We start from the raw sequence: 15801 nt of genomic DNA, 5'->3' as shown, positions 1-15801 counted from the left end.
TATTTGAGTATGATCAGTGTTCACTAAATAAATTCACTTTTTACACTAAAATACACAATCTGGACTACATTTATGCCACATATATACCCCGCAACCCAAAAAAACTCAATCCAGAGCTGTTTTTTTCTCACAGCAGACATTTCGACTTAACGAGCACAGGTGTCGCTAATAACACTGACAATGACTCCAGTCTGCTGGATGCACAACACCAGGACCATAAACCTGGAGCAGCTCCACAGCATGCAGCCACTGTCCGTGTCATTAGTTAAACCTGGTGTCCTGCAGTGGTGTCACGGTTTGTCCTCTGTAAGAAGGTCTGTCCTGTTATTACAGAGATGCACAGTGGACCAAATCCCTTTTTTTAAACATACAACCTCTGAGCTTTTCATTCAGACACAGTTTGAACATTTTGTCCCTGTTGCTGCCTTCTCATCACGTCTGGAGACGTTCAGCCTCTTCGGCTCACGAGTCGATCACGAACTCGTCTCCGCAGCTCTGTGTCAGAGAGAGAAACAGTCTGGAAACACAAATCATCACTCTGCTTCAGAGGAAACGCTCCAGCTTGCTTTTATTTATTTCAACCAATCACAGTCGTACTGGGCGGAGCTAACTGCGGCCTTCATGTGATGTCAGAAGGTTTTCATCCAAGGCCCCAAAGAGCCCTAAAACATGGCAGCTACGAAGAAGACGAGTTATACTTTAATGCTAAAAGTGTTTAAACAAGAGGCTGACAGCTGTTTATATTTTTAAATATTATTTACATTTTTTATATATTTTTATATTTAATCTAGCTCACTCTACATGGACAGCCGCTAACATTAATACCATATTACACTTTATATTTAATACCGAAATTAATAAAAAGTTTCTTACCATTGACTCAACATTAACTTTTGCTGCCGTGTTTCTGCATTTCTGACGGAAAGTCGGCAACTCGTGTTATAAAATAACATTTATAGTTCTAAGCTAAAAGATGCAGATACTAAAATGTGCAGCTACTGAAAGTAAATTATAGCTATTAGGAACAAAATAACCAAATATATAATTTTTTACTGTCAGTTGTTTTCATGCTTTCTGACATTTCTGCTGCCCTGAAACGTCACGCTAACCTCACAACTCGGCAACTCGCCTATCTTGAAATGTCCCATTTTCCCACTCGTAATTACGCCTTTGAAGGGTCGTTCATGCGCTCGTAACTCGTAAATACCATATTTCCGAGAAGCACACGAAGGCAGCAATAGTGTCGGGCGGGGTGCAGCCATCATTTCAGAAGTGAGGGGGACAAACTGTCCAGGAATAAGACAGGAATAACAATGTAACACAGTGTGGCACCCGAGGAGCCACTCACAAACGAATTAATCTCAGAGTCACTGATGTCCTACAGTCAGCTTTAATCTGTCCTCACCTGTGAAGCCTCAGGCTGATGCTCAGCGCTGCAGCCTGCTCAGTGTGCCGTCTCGCTGCTCTGCGTGCCGTCTCGCTGCTCTGCGTGCCGTCTCGCTGCTCTGCGTGCCGTCTCGCTGCTCTGCGTGATGTCTCGCTGCTCTGCGTGCCGTCTCGCTGCTCAGTGTGCCGTCTCACTGCTCTGCGTGCCGTCTCACTGCTCTGCGTGATGTCTCGCTGCTCTGCGTGCCGTCTCGCTGCTCAGTGTGCCGTCTCACTGCTCTGCGTGCCGTCTCGCTGCTCTGCGTGCCGTCTCACTGCTCTGCGTGATGTCTCACTGCTCTGCGTGCCGTCTCACTGCTCTGCGTGATGTCTCACTGCTCTGTCTATTGCAAAAAAAAAAAATACATGTGCAAAGAAATTTTAGAAGTGTAGCTGTGAAACAGCTGTGGAGACGAAAGCCAAAGTGTTCCTCTATAAACATGTTTCGCTGTAGCCAGGAGTTATGATCTCACCTGTGAAGCCTCTGCCTGACAGCGCTGCCGCCGGCTCTCTGCGTGCTGCCGCCTCCCTGCTGTCTATTGCAATAATACAGTGGAAAAATTAAGACTCATATCTGTGAAACATCTGTGGAAATTAATGTCAAAGTCACTTTTCTGCTACAGATATATTTTCTGAGCCAGTTAGAATCTGTCCTCACCTGTGAAGCCCGGCACTGTCATTAAAATCGCAATTTTTTAGCAAAAGATGAAAAACTTTAACATGTTTAAAAAAAACATTTTAATACAAAATACTATTTTACAAAATTTAAGTGGACTTTACAGTAAAAACTACAGTAACTGCTGCAGTTACCGAGGCGGGGACAGTCCAGCTCACGGCTCACGTCCTCCTCCATCATCTCTTTTTACGATCCACAGTTCATTAAAGCACAAACACTGTAACCACGAGGAGGCACGAAAAGGATTCCGGTCAGAGTTTCTGCAGAAAGCGCAGCACCAGGTCTCGCAGCGTGGTCCGCAGCGGCTCGTTGTTGTCGCAGACGATGTGCGTCCCGTCCTCCTCCAGCTGAATCAGCGTGTCCTCCGCCTGCAGGTGCAGGATGTGTCCATCTGCCGTCTCCTCCACTTTGACCTCCGTGATACCGTGCTGGGCACAGAGAGCATACATGCACAATCAAGATTTTATAGATTACGTGTTTTTCTGCCATGGACACAAAAATGCAAATTACACACCAAAAAAGCACAAGTAGGTTTGTTATTTTCTGCAAAAAAAGGGGGAGAAATTCTCCCTAGTCCGTCAAAAATTATTTAAATTCATAGTTATTCATGCACTTAACTCATCGACACCTGGGCAAATTGGCTACATTTCTTTAAACATGGGAAAAGGGCAGTTTAGAGAAATGGCCAATAAATTAAGAAAATCACCTGAAATTAGCAAAAGAAAAAAAAAACATGGAGAAAAAAATTTGCAAGTGAAGAAAAAGAAATAACACAAAAAACAAGAAAATGGCCTGAAAGAAAATGATTAAAAATGATAATTCTGTAAAATTATTTTAAATATAATTATAATTATAAAAAATATAATTCTAAAGTTCTCTGGACATTTTTTTCCTAGCTTGTTAAAAAGCAATTTTGCAATTTGCGGGACATTTTTAAGTTGCTCATGTCTGTTCCTCTGTGTTTATGAAAGAAAAAAACAATTTGCTCGGGGTTCAAAGTTCGAAATACTTGTGAAACGTGACTAAAAGCAGCACAACACTCTGACAGCCTCAGATTGTTTCTCTAAATGTCTGTCAACATTATGAAAAGGAGCGATGTGAGTGTGCGGACCCTGAGGGGTTAATGGACCTACGTGAACGTGTGAATGTGCCCAGAGTGGTTACAGTGTGGATGCAGCAATGTGCAAAAAAACTGCAGCAGCTGGCTGTAATGAAAACAACACTGATGTTTGCAGATTTCACACCTTTTGCAGCGTGAGCAGGAACGTTTCCAGGGGCACAGCGCCGCTCAGCAGGGGTTTGGGGGCCTGCCCCGCCGGAGGCTCCTCCATCAGACGCTTCCTCTTCTTACTGGGAGGCACTGGAGGCGGTTTAGGCACCGACTGGCAACACAGGAGAGGAAAAACTTCAGTTTAAAAGTCTGAAGATAAGCACTGATGTCCATGTCCACAGATTAAAGTTCATATTTCGTGGTGATAGTTGTAAGACGCACCTGCAGAGTGTGTTTGTTGTCCTTTGAGTGCAGCACTGCAGACACATTCACCAACGAAACGCCGGGTTTAACCTCCGATGGCACCAGAGAGTTGGCCAGCTTCCAACGGAAAAAATCAAACTTTTAGGTTTAGTAAATGTCCACCTGTGCTCTGACAGTCAACCAATCAACCAAACTTTATTTGTATAGCACTTTTCATATAAAATAATGTAGCACAAAGTGCTTTACATAACCCAAACCCCCACACCACAATCCCCGCTCGAGGTTAAACGTGTCATAAAGGAGTCAGTAAAAACTGATTCTGACAAACTGAGGAAATGTTATCTTAAATTCCTCATGAAGAAGCACTGCATGTGAGGTTAAAATGTTAAAATAAAATAAAGATAACTCAGTTACATGTGCTAAAATAAGATAACAAAAGGCTAAAAGATAAATCAGTAAAATATGATAAAATTAGATATTAACATGCTAAATGATATTTCTGAAACTAAAATAGAACAAGATGATATATAAATCAATAAAACAGACTAAGAGGATAAAAAAGAGCCAGACTTTAAAGGCAGGTCTTGAGTTTGCTTTTAAGAACAAGGACAGGAGCTGAAATACTTCACAGTTCAGTCTTAATGCTGACTGGTTCGAGGATTTTAAGTGTTCACTCACCATCCAAAGATTTCATCTTTTACTCCACACTGAGAGTCTTTTAGGTTGTTTTCTCAGCAGACAGGTTGAAGGAGGACACAGTCACGCCCTCACCAGTTCAGGCTGTGTGGGCTGGTGCTCTGACTCACCTCGGGCAGGATGTAGACGCGCTCGTAGCGGCGTCTGAAGGGCAGGTTGAGCACGGAGCAGCGCCTGTAGGGCATGGGAGGAGGCTGCAGCTCCAGCATCAGGTCAGAGCGGTGGGACTGACTCAGCGGAGGCTGCGTGTACTGCTCCGGACACACCACGTGGAGGGGCTGCAGGACGGAGACACACGGGAGACACACGGGACACACACAGGAGACACACAGGAGACACACGGGAGACACTCAGTATGTTTACATGAGGTTACAAAAAGTCAAATTATTGTGTCGGTGTGATTAAAACTGGACCTTTAGAAATACATGTAAACATTTTAGTCCCAGTGAAATCGGACAAAATCGAATTTCTCTAAATCAGACGAACACACTCAGATAATTCGACTGGAAGTCGAGTTATTCTGTCATGTAAACACCTCAGTCGAACTTTAACTGGACTCGGCGTTCTGCGTGGACCCCTGTGGTTAGAGATAGGGACTGTTTTACAAACTGTCTCCCTCCTGTTAGGTTTTCCAACAAAACACCTGTCATTGCCAGCGACCAATACGCACGGAGGTGGCTATTAACCGCGCTCATACCACTGATTCGTCACATGCACCTGGAAGCCAGGCATCACTAGCTGGCGGACCGTGGTCCAAATCCAGACAAAAACTTCGCCCTATCTGGACCCGTGGCCAAGTTGTAATAAAATGTAAGAATGAGAACAATATTTTTAAGGAGTAGTGCTGGGAAATTAACTAACATAATCTTGCCCATGTTGGATATTTCGGTTATTTAAATCTTCTGTTAACCCTTTCCCCACCAGCGCTGCCAACTCCCACGCATCTGCCGTGCGTCTCACGCTCTCATGACACAGAGGAAAATCTCACGTCAAAACACAGCGAGGGCAGAAGTGTTGAACGATCATGTAAAAAAAGTGATGGACTTTGACACTAGAACAAGAGTGTTTGACAGCCACAGCATTTCATCATCGCAGATCACACAGCTGATGGTCTGACAGCAGCGCAGTGACACAGACGTACGAGGGGCTGCGAGGGACCTTTCACTGCTGCTTGCAGCTTTAATTCTGCTTATTTCTCTCACAGGAAAAGTGCAACCAGTGCATTTACCGTATCTGATGAAGTAGTTGTGACAAACAAGTGTACCTGGACTTCCTTGAGCAGCTTGGACACTTGGTGGAAGTTGAGTCGCGTGTCGATGGGACAGTAAACGCACTTCATGGCCAGTGGCTGGTACGGAGCCAAAGCGTCCAGGTAAGAAAAGTCCGGCTCTGGTGGCATCAAAGAAAAAAAAGTCACATGGATTTTATGTTTACGGGTGTTTCATCCTTTTCTTCTGTCTGATACAAGAGTGTTTGTGATGCGGTTGTATTTACCAGTGAAGATGATGGTGTTGAGGCTGGATTTGCCCCACAGCTCCATGAAGTGAACCACGTCCCCGAAGCGCAGAGACGGGTGTCCGGTGAAGACAACGCACGGCTGACGGAACTCGCTGCTGAAGTCTCCGTGGATGCTCGGATAGTGCTTCAGCTTGTTGGTTTGGATCAACTGAAAAAACAACACAGTTTTGGCTCTAAAACCAATATCGGTCGACCTCTTCTGTGTAGCAGTGAAAAGTGAACACTGCCATCACTGCCTCCGTCTCTGAAACGCAGCATTGCTCTTCACGGCTGCAGGACTCACCTCTGCATGAGGGAACGGAGGCTCTGGAAGATACACCTTTGTTTGCTTGTTGTGGCAAAGCCTAAAAAGAGAGAAAACATAAATTTATTCAGAATATCTCAGATTATTACTGAAGAATTCAAAAAGGAGAACAAGAATTTTACAACAGGTAACCACAACCCTTAACAGCATTACACAATGTTAGTCAGGATTGTTGTAAATAAGAATTGTATACAATTTGTTTTTGACTGTATTTAGATGCATTTCATCATTTTTTGGATCATTTTTGTCTGTGTTCATGCATATGTCCTAAATGTAGTCCAGATTGTGTATTTGAGTGTAATCAGTGAATTTCCAGCTCAGCTCCTACAATAAGTCTAAAATACACTGTGGAAACTAAATAGTTACATTCAGACTGTTCAGGTCCAAAAATGCTCCATTGAAACCCATTCAAACTGACATTTTTGATCCCACAGCCATCAGAGCAGAAAAACAGGACTTGTATTATTTCTGGGTGTCATTCTGGGCTTTTGACTCTGAATTTGTCATTTTGACTATTTTCCACCTGATGAGGTCATTTTGACCATATTTGGCATATGGAGGAAATACATGCTATTTCCACTAGGTGACCTGTCACAGTCAATGTAGCTGCTGATCACTGACATATCCCAGACTGTCAGCAGCTACACTCACACACTGACATATCCCAGACTGTCAGCAGCTACACTCACACACTGACATATCCCAGACTGTCAGCAGCTACACTCACACACTGACATATCCCAGACTGTCAGCAGCTAAATAATCTACTGAGCATGGAGTATATTGAAAATAATTCATTTTTGTGATTTTTCATCTATAAACATAGTAGCATCATGACAAAAAAATGGCATTTAAAGGGTTAAAATTCTGAAAATTAATTAACATTTGACATTTATGATTAGGACTTATGTTGGTTAAAAAAATTAATTCAATGAAAGTAGAAAATCATATTAATGTACGATTATCAAGGTACACATGAACACTAATCTCTTTTGTATATTTTATCTAGGTTTTGATTTGATTTTTTTTAATTCGTGTTTTCATTTACATTTCTTTTGGTGAAGCACTTTGTGACTGGTGTCTGTAGCAGCTGCTGTTTAGATAAACTGAACTTGCTTGCTTAAATTTCTGAGTGCTAAACTCAACTTCATCAAGCACCTGAAGCAGCCTGTATGATCCCCGTTATAATCAGGAAACACTGTGCAGCTGCAGCCAACATTACTAAATGTGCAACACTTATCAGCTGTAATATCGGCTGTTGATTCTTGCATCAAAAAGCTCTGTTGAGCAAGCAAAACTCTCCACAAAAATATAAACATCGTCACTTTTCACAGAAATTTTAAAGGAAAACGAGCAGCCAGCTCTGAACAGTATCTGTCCCTCTGTGTGATAAAGAGCTGCTGCGTAATTTCACTAAAACGTGAACATTTTGATGAACAGCTCACCACTCGGCAAAGATCTGTGAGAACTCCAGCGAGCTGTTGGCGACCGGAGAGATGAAGTAGAAGGGCGTGGTCCCCAGGTTGGCGCTCTCGATGAACTGGTACAGGCACTCCAGCAGGTCGTAAATCACCCCCGACGAGTAGCACGGCACCAACACGTTGCCTCCTGCTCGAATCGTCATGGCTACAGACACGGAGGAACAACAGACACTGACGTTAAAACAGTCAGAATCAGCAAAGACTCCACAGAGTATGGGATTAATTTAACCCTTTAGGCCCCAATTTAATATTACACACATTCATGTCACTGCACACAGAATGCACTTTCCAAAATCAGGCTATAAAAATTTTTATATATTAATATTATTTTCTGCTTTCACTGATTTTATTTTTAATTAACATCAGTCTTAATCATAAATATCAAACACTTTAAATGCCATATTTCTGTCATAATGCCACTCTGTTTTAGATGAAAAAAAACAACAAATAAATTATTTTCAATATACTACATGCAGAGTAGCACTGATTGTGACAGGTCACCTAGTGGAAATAGCATGTTTTTCCTCCATATGCCAAATATGGTCAAAATGACCTCATCAGGTGGAAAATAGTCAAAATGACAAATTCAGAGTCAAAAGCCCAGAATGACACCCAGAAATAATACAAGTCCTGTTTTTCTGCTCTGATGGCTGTGGGATCAAAAATGTCAGTTTGAATGGGTTTCAATGGAGCATTTTTGGACCTGAACAGTCTGAATGTAACTATTTAGTTTCCACAGTGTATTTTAGACTTATTGTAGGAGCTGAGCTGCAAATTCACTGATTACACTCAAATACACAATCTGGACTACATTTAGGACACATGCATCAACACACACACAGTTATCACAACAGGAAGAAGAAAAGAGACTAAAATAAGACAAACAGTCACTAAGGGTTAAATATGCTCTATACATGAAAATATATCAGAATTTGACTTAAAACATATTAATTTAACATTATCCAGTCGTTCAGACCTACCGAGGTTGCTGCAGAATTCTCCCAGCATGCCGTCTGGGTTGGCGGTGGGCATCTGGGTGAGTCCGGTCAGAATCAGAACGTCACTGTTTTTCAGGGAGCTTTGGTCCATCGGCTGAGAAAACATACAACAAGAGAACACTGAGACACGACAGTCGTCCCGTGAAAAAGTCTCAGTGACTTTTATTACAATACGAGACAAAACTGGGTGAAACAAGAGCTTATTTTTCAATTTTCTCTAAAACATTTTCTCAAAAAGTGTGTGAGAGCAGAGCGGTTCAAGATGACTGAATCAAATTTCTGATTCAAAACTGACACATAGCAGGAGAGCTTCATTTTGACTGTGGAGACCATTTAAGGATCTGCCATGTTAATTTAAATCCATTTCTCACACACACACACACACACACACACACACACACACACACAGAGTCAGAAACAAACACACACACACAGAGTCAGAAAAGCAAAGTCAAAAAAGCACATACATAGACACATAGAAACATACACACATACACATAGAAACACACAGTCTGACAAACACACACACACACACACACACACACACACAGTAAAAAAAACACAATAAGTCAGAAACACACACACACAGTCATACACACACAAACACACATAAAGACACAGAAACACATGCAGTCAGAAACACACACAGACACACACACAAAGTCAGAAACACACAGTCAGACACACATACACACACACACACACACAGAAACACACGCAGTCAGAAACACACACAAAGTCAGAAACACACTGTCAGACACACAAACACACACACACACACACACACACACACACACACACACACACATAAACACACAGTCAGACACACAGCTAGAGTTAAACATTAATATCACATTATGTGTGTGTGTGTGTGTGTGTGTGTGTGTGTGTGTGTGTGTGTGTGTGTGTGTGTGTGGTCCTGTGGCGTCAGGCCGACCTGTGGATGTGTGGTGAGGAGCGATGAACCCGACACGTAGGAAACTTTCTCGTGATGAGACTGAATGATCCAGTTGGAGCTTCCCAGAGAATAACCGGAGCTCAGCGGGGAGATCTGCACCGCTCCAAACAACTCCTGCAGAGAGAGGTCGCCACGGCAACGCAAATACAAACAAAAACAGACAAACAGACAAATACAATCACCACAACAGAATCAAAAATAATCTTTTTCCCCAAATCCATTTAAATTTCAACCGTTTGAAACGAGTAAAATCATGGGGAAAAGAGAGAGAGAGACTGGAGAGGAAATGACACGGATATTAGCAAGAAATCAGTCAAAGAAAAAAAAAAGAAAATTACCTGAAAATTTGCAGAAAAAACTGCTTAAAATTACAGTCATTCTATAAAAATAATTTTAAATACATAGTAATGATAGTTATAAATATAGCTCTCTGGAAACGTTACCCTAGCTTTTTTTTAAAATAATTTATTTGGTAATTAAATCTATTAATTTCTTGCCGTTTGCGGCACATTTCTTGCCAAGTTGCATATTGCTTTTCCCCCCGATGCTTTTAAAGAAATCAATTAACTCGTGAAAGGAGTTTTAACGCACCACAAGAAAAGCGATGTCCATCCAGTTTTCAAAGGGTTAACATGTACAGAGCCAGAATATTTTCACATCTAACAAGGAGATTTAATTATTTTGACCAAACCAGAGACTCAAAACAGCTTTGGATGGTTTTACTTTGTTTCTGTTGTCTTTGAATTTAATGTGTTAATGATGATAAAATTAACTTAAGTCTGGTGACTTTCTGGCTATTTTTACTTTGACAAAACTTACTTTTTTAAAAAGAGGTCCATCTCTCGAGCATACGCATTATCGATGCAGAAAAAAAAAAGTTTCTCACCACTTTCTGTGAATAACCGACGAGCTGCACTTTGCTGAGAGCAGAGTTGACCTCCTGCATGCTGTAGCTTCGTTTCCACGTCCACACGTCCACCGCGTCCTTCAGCGGCACAGGCAGCATCCTGACAGTCACATACAGACGGTAAAAATCTAACTCTTTTACATCGAATACATCGGGTAAAAAGTAACCGAAAGCAAATCTTTATTGTAGCATAAATCATGACTTTTATTCTCTGGAAAATAACTTATCTACGTCAGTTGTTAAAAAATAAAATAAAAATGAGAGTGGAAACACGGAAGACAATGAACACACTAAATTATTATTGTAGTATCTATTTGCTTTACCAACTGCAGAGGAAATATGTAGCATTTTTCTGGGCAATTTTGTGTTTTTCATGCTGAATCTTCTTGGATTCCCATCGTGATGAGTTTAACAGGAGGATTTATCAAATAATTTATTGAAGAAAAATTCAGATTTCACAGTGCAACGACACAGAGAAACTGATCATTTTTAAGACTTTTGAAAGATTAATTTAAGCCAATTTAATATAAACTAAGGCCTTACTTTTAAATGAATGAATCCAGTGCCTTTAAAGACTTTTTAAGGATCTGTGGAAACCCAGCTCGTTTTTTAGGATGCCTCAAGTACCACGCACTTAAATTTAATGCTTCTACAGACCGTTTCATAATAATGTTGAAAAAACTAATTTTTGCACAAATCATTTTGTCTTATTCGAGCATCGCAGGTACAGTAAGTATAAATACAATTATACTTTATTATATAAGTATAAAGGTAAGAAGTATACGTGTGGCCTTGTGCAGAAGCACATTTCATGTAAAAACATGGTTATTACAGTGAATTAACTAAACCTCATTTTGCCAAAAGGTAAGTGTAGGTGTGAAGTAAAAAGAAGTTTCAGAATCAGTGGGAGATTTAAAGATTTGTAACATCAGAAATGTGAATTTTCACACAAAACTCACTATGACAAAAAAAAATTTAAATAACAGATAAATTCTTCAATTTCTCGTGGCAATTAAGACCTCACACATTTTAACTGAAGACTATTTAATGACTTTTAAGGCCTAAAATTGATCAAAAAAATAATCATTTAAAACATTTTAATACTTTTTAAGGTGTTTTTCTGATGGTTTCCTACCTTTGTATTTCTTTATTTTTCCAGCAGGTGGCAGACTGTGCTTTGGGAACTCTCTCCATGAAGTTCACCAGTTCCTCCATCAACAGTCTGACAAAAACAACAGCAAGAATCAGCATTTCTTCAAAATCTGAAAACACAGCCACTGACTTTTGGTTCACAATACAACAGCCAAAGTTTAATTTCTATAGGTGAGATTTTATTCTTCAAACTCCAAAACACAAAATTGAATTTCTTTTGGACCTCTGGCTTTCACTTTTGACAAAGCCGTGACAAAAATGAGTGTTAGAAGGTTAAATAAGAAAATGCATATTTTCCTTTTACATTCATATTAAAACAATAAAACAACATTTGTACATTAGTATCTCCTGACCTGCCGATCTGCAGGGTGGGCTCGGTGGCGTACACGGTCCCCGTGAAGCCGGTGTGTTCGGTGATGTACGGCAGCGCCATCATACAGTGGTAGTTTGAGATGAGGATGACATCGATGGTGGACAGATCCAGCAGTTCTCTCTGTGGTGAATTAAAATCATTATTATTATTATTATTTTGGATTGAGCATTTATTATAAAGGTACGTACGAATTACTGGACTGTATAATAACGGGTGACGGCCGAGTGTATCACCTCAGGGAGACAAAACTCTGGCTGAGAGTCCACAAACACTCGTCCTGCACACTCCTTCAGCTCCTGGATGGATGGAAAGAAATAGTTTATTTTCTTTCATAGCTTTTTCTTTTCAGAATTTGAAACCTCAGACAATTGCCTTGATTACTTTAAAACATGAAAGAAAGCAATGAGCAACTTTAGAAGAAATGATCAAAAAATTTGCAAGAAATTAGAGGTACAAGTACTAGAAAATTACCGGAAAATTAGCACCTGTTTGGCCTGGGGAAAAAAATGCCTAAAAAGTAATGATAATTCTGGAGCATCATTTTAAATATATAATTATTATTCTACACTGCTGACTTTATTTTTATTTATATTTATTCAGATACTGTTCCGCACTTTACACATGTATATATGTACAGTCTCTTAGTTTTTTTTTAGTTTTTTTTAAGCATATTCCTTTATATTCTATTAATAATGTGTGCTCTTTATTCTCTGTTCTTACTGTATGGCGCTGCTACATCCCAATTTCTCAGTTTTTGAGATCAATAAAGTATATCTATCTATCTATCTATCTATGACAATTAAAATTATAATTTTCTGGACATTTTTCCCATTTTTATAAATAATTTTATAAATTCACAAATTTCTTTAAATTTAATTTTCAATTCAATTTTCAAGTTGCTCATTGCCTTTTTTCCAACTAATCCACATTAAATCTGATCTGGGTTTTAACGTTTAATACTAACTAAAGGTGTTTGAACGCAGCACAGAAAAGTGATGTTGACTCAGGTTTCAGAGGAAAACGCATTTAAACATTTCTCAAACCTTCTCCAAGTTTATTGATCCGTCCTTAGAGACCCAGCCAGACAGTTTGGAGAGTCGTGGACTTAAAAAAGACAAAAAAGAATTAATCAACAAAGACTGGCTGGATAGTATTTTATTCTAATATTCACGGGATGGAAAGAATAACTTTTTTTTATCAAATTAACGGCCCGATAAATTCCTGCAGTGCTGAGAAAGATGATCACTTAATATTTAACCCTATGAACTGACGTAAATATCCATCAGTGTTATTGCTTGTATAAAAACAAAAGTGTTTAACTGTATTTCAATGTCCTTTTGAAAAAAAAAAAAAATTAAAAAAATGAAGCCGTCACCTGGTGCCGGGGACTCACCTGTGCACGAGAGGAAGGGGCAGGAAGTTGAGGACGGAGGTGGTGTCCAGCCCACAGTCCAGCATGATGGTGGTGGATTTGAACTTGAGGACATTGCAGGGCAACGTCGGATGACCAGAGAGACAATACTGAGACACGGAAAGAAAGCAGCGAGGGACAAACGTCACTGCGTCAACAACTCGATACGGGACGGATACAGAGCAGAATAAACAGGACGCCAAATCGTGTGTCGATGATCATCAACAGCTTGTTTTTGACTCATCTAACAGAAAAGTGTCCTCATGAGTTGAATCCATCTGATACTTTAAAACATAAGTGAAAGCCAAAAGCCTTTCCTTTTAGTCTGGCTTCATGTAATGTCTTACTGTCTTTACAGTTATTCTATTTATTAAGATCCATTTTTGCTTATTTTCTATGTTGTTTTTGCTTCTTCAAACTGTAACACTGTCTTCACGTTTATTAACCCCAGCATGTTTTGTGTTTATTGTATTTTAAACTGTTTGAGATAAGACAGGACTTTATTCATCCAGAGGTAAACTGATGTGTAGCAGTTGCAATACAAAGTTACAGGGGAACAGATACAAAGCAACATATCAGGATTAAAATACTGTAGTAAAAAAAGCAATGTACATTAATTATGAAATACAATATAAAGTAAATATAAAAATAGAAAGGTGAAAAATATAAAAATATAAACCTAGCTCAAACTAAGGGGAAAAATATAACAGAAATAACTAACAGTAAGGTGATGGGTTTCTCTTTAAGCAGAAGTTACACTGTTTATTTGTACCCTTAACCCTTTCACACCTGGATCATCATCAGGTGTCTTATGCTGCGTTCAGATGCCAACATGAAAAAGTCAGTTTGATTTATTTTGAAAGTATGAGGGGGAAAAGGCAGGAAATGTCCCACAAACTGAAAAAGTGAAAAGTGACAAAAAACTACTCTGAAATTAGTTAGGGGGTCATATGATATTCTGAAAAAGAGAAAATAGTCCAGAAAGTTATATTCGTTAATCGTGTCATTGCAAAAAAAATATAAAACAGTAATTATATTTCTTCTGTTTTTAGCACTTTCATGTACTTGTTTTTGTTTAAATTTTACTTTTACGTTGCTTTCTTTTAGTTAGTTAAATTTCTCGCTGATTCGTTGTAATTTCTTGTGAAGTTGCTCATTGTTTTCTTCCTGCTTTAACATAAATAAAGCCAGTCTGCTCAGGCGTCAAAGGGTTAACTGTTAATATACGTTTAAATTCACATTATTAACATTTAGTGTGTAAAAATGAACACACGCAGCTGATAGTGTCACCTAAGAACAAAATGCTCCATCTAAAAACATTAAATAAACCAAATTTGTCGGTATTTTAGTCTTAATTCGGACATTAGATAGTTTACATAGATTAGCTGTTAGCTGGCTAGTTAGCATTAGCTACAGTGAATGAGAGAACATACAGAGATATTAGCTGCTAAGCTAACAGATTAGCTACAACTAAAACGCCTTCGTACAGTTTTTAGAGTCCAGCTGAGGTTAACTCTGGAAACTTTAATGATGCTGACAGCTCGTTTACTCACCAGCTTCATGTTGACGCTGTCAGCGGCGGATAAATTAGTTTATTTATTGAGCTTCTTTAGCTAACAGCGCATCCTCCTGCGGGCTTCTTCGTGACTCCGCTCGCCTGATTTCTCTCGCTCTCTGCCGCCCCCTGCAGCCGAGGAGGCGCCCTGAAACACTGCAGATTACACAGGTAACCCTAAAACAAACAAACAAACAAACAAACAAACAAATAAATAAATAAAACTCTCCAGAAGCTACAAATATTCGTTGCTGGACTTAAAAAACTTAAAGAAGTTAAAACGTAAAGACAAAACTTTGGAGGTGAAAAAGGTCTCGGGTTTTCTGTTTAGTTTGTGCAAACAGTTTATTTTTGGGAAAAATTTAGAATCACACACACAGTTAAAAAATTTTAAATCCGGTGCAGTTTTTGCATTTTTTTTTTACATAAAATAAATAAATATAGATAGATTATAATAGAACTAAAATGTATCTATTATAATCGCGAAGATAACACCTGGATCGACATCTGTTTTCTTGTGTTACACTCAGAAAACTTTCCCCAGCATTAAAACCATTATTATTAATGACACACACACACACACACACACGTATATAATAGCGCAAGAAAACTGCTTTTTGTTTCAGTTTTTTACTTTTTCAGTTGCTTATTTTCAGGTAATTATATTGTATTTTTCATTTTATTTTATTATTAATATTATTTTTTATTTTTTTTACAAATTGCCTGCTCATTTCTTGTGAAGTTGCTCAAGTTTCAAAGCGATCATTTTTTAAATGTTTTCATATTTTGGGGGAAGTTTTGGGTTTTTGGGGGGCTGGGGCGAGTCACGTCACGATGACGTCACTCACACGGTTCATTCACGGCTCCGGTTAA

The 15801-nt window shown here is 39.4% G+C and overlaps 1 protein-coding gene across 4 annotated transcripts; it reads right to left on the bottom strand.

The window, feature by feature from the left end:
- Window positions 1-556: 556 nt before the first annotated feature.
- On the bottom strand, window positions 557-15078 carry ints9 (integrator complex subunit 9). 4 transcript variants are annotated; one of them, XR_015779184.1, is made up of 20 exons: window positions 14927-15078; window positions 13356-13483; window positions 13006-13066; window positions 12196-12258; window positions 11943-12082; window positions 11573-11659; window positions 10417-10537; window positions 9510-9644; window positions 8555-8666; window positions 7539-7719; window positions 6073-6133; window positions 5766-5937; window positions 5536-5660; window positions 4382-4549; window positions 3594-3692; window positions 3346-3483; window positions 2236-2529; window positions 1899-1961; window positions 1406-1769; window positions 557-1286 (listed from the first exon to the last, which is right to left on the bottom strand). XR_015779184.1 is itself a non-coding variant. In XM_042504118.2 (17 exons), exons 1-17 carry the CDS (start codon window positions 14933-14935, stop codon window positions 2353-2355), a joined length of 1977 nt encoding a protein of 658 aa, XP_042360052.2. In that variant the 5' UTR covers window positions 14936-15078; the 3' UTR covers window positions 2140-2352. The 4 variants fall into 4 exon arrangements, 1 of the variants encoding a protein (XP_042360052.2); XR_015779182.1 differs by having other exon boundaries at window positions 557-1769; XR_015779185.1 differs by having other exon boundaries at window positions 557-1769; window positions 1899-1957.
- Window positions 15079-15801: the final 723 nt, after the last annotated feature.

Source organism: Plectropomus leopardus, chromosome 16, assembly GCF_026936395.1.
Source record: "Plectropomus leopardus strain MGB_pleo_1.0 chromosome 16, ASM2693639v1, whole genome shotgun sequence".
NCBI classification, from domain to species: domain Eukaryota; kingdom Metazoa; phylum Chordata; class Actinopteri; order Perciformes; family Serranidae; genus Plectropomus; species Plectropomus leopardus.
This window is presented reverse-complemented; position numbering and strand designations above follow the sequence as displayed.

What these genes read in the sequence shown, in the direction of transcription:
- ints9 (XM_042504118.2), bottom strand. An exon ending in GATCAATAAACTTGGAGAAG is followed by an intron (nt 12,259 to 13,005) that starts GTTTGAGAAATG and finishes CCATCCATCCAG; the next exon opens with GAGCTGAAGGAGTGTGCAGG. An exon ending in AGAATTCTGCAGCAACCTCG is followed by an intron (nt 7,720 to 8,554) that starts GTAGGTCTGAAC and finishes CCGTGTCTGTAG; the next exon opens with CCATGACGATTCGAGCAGGA.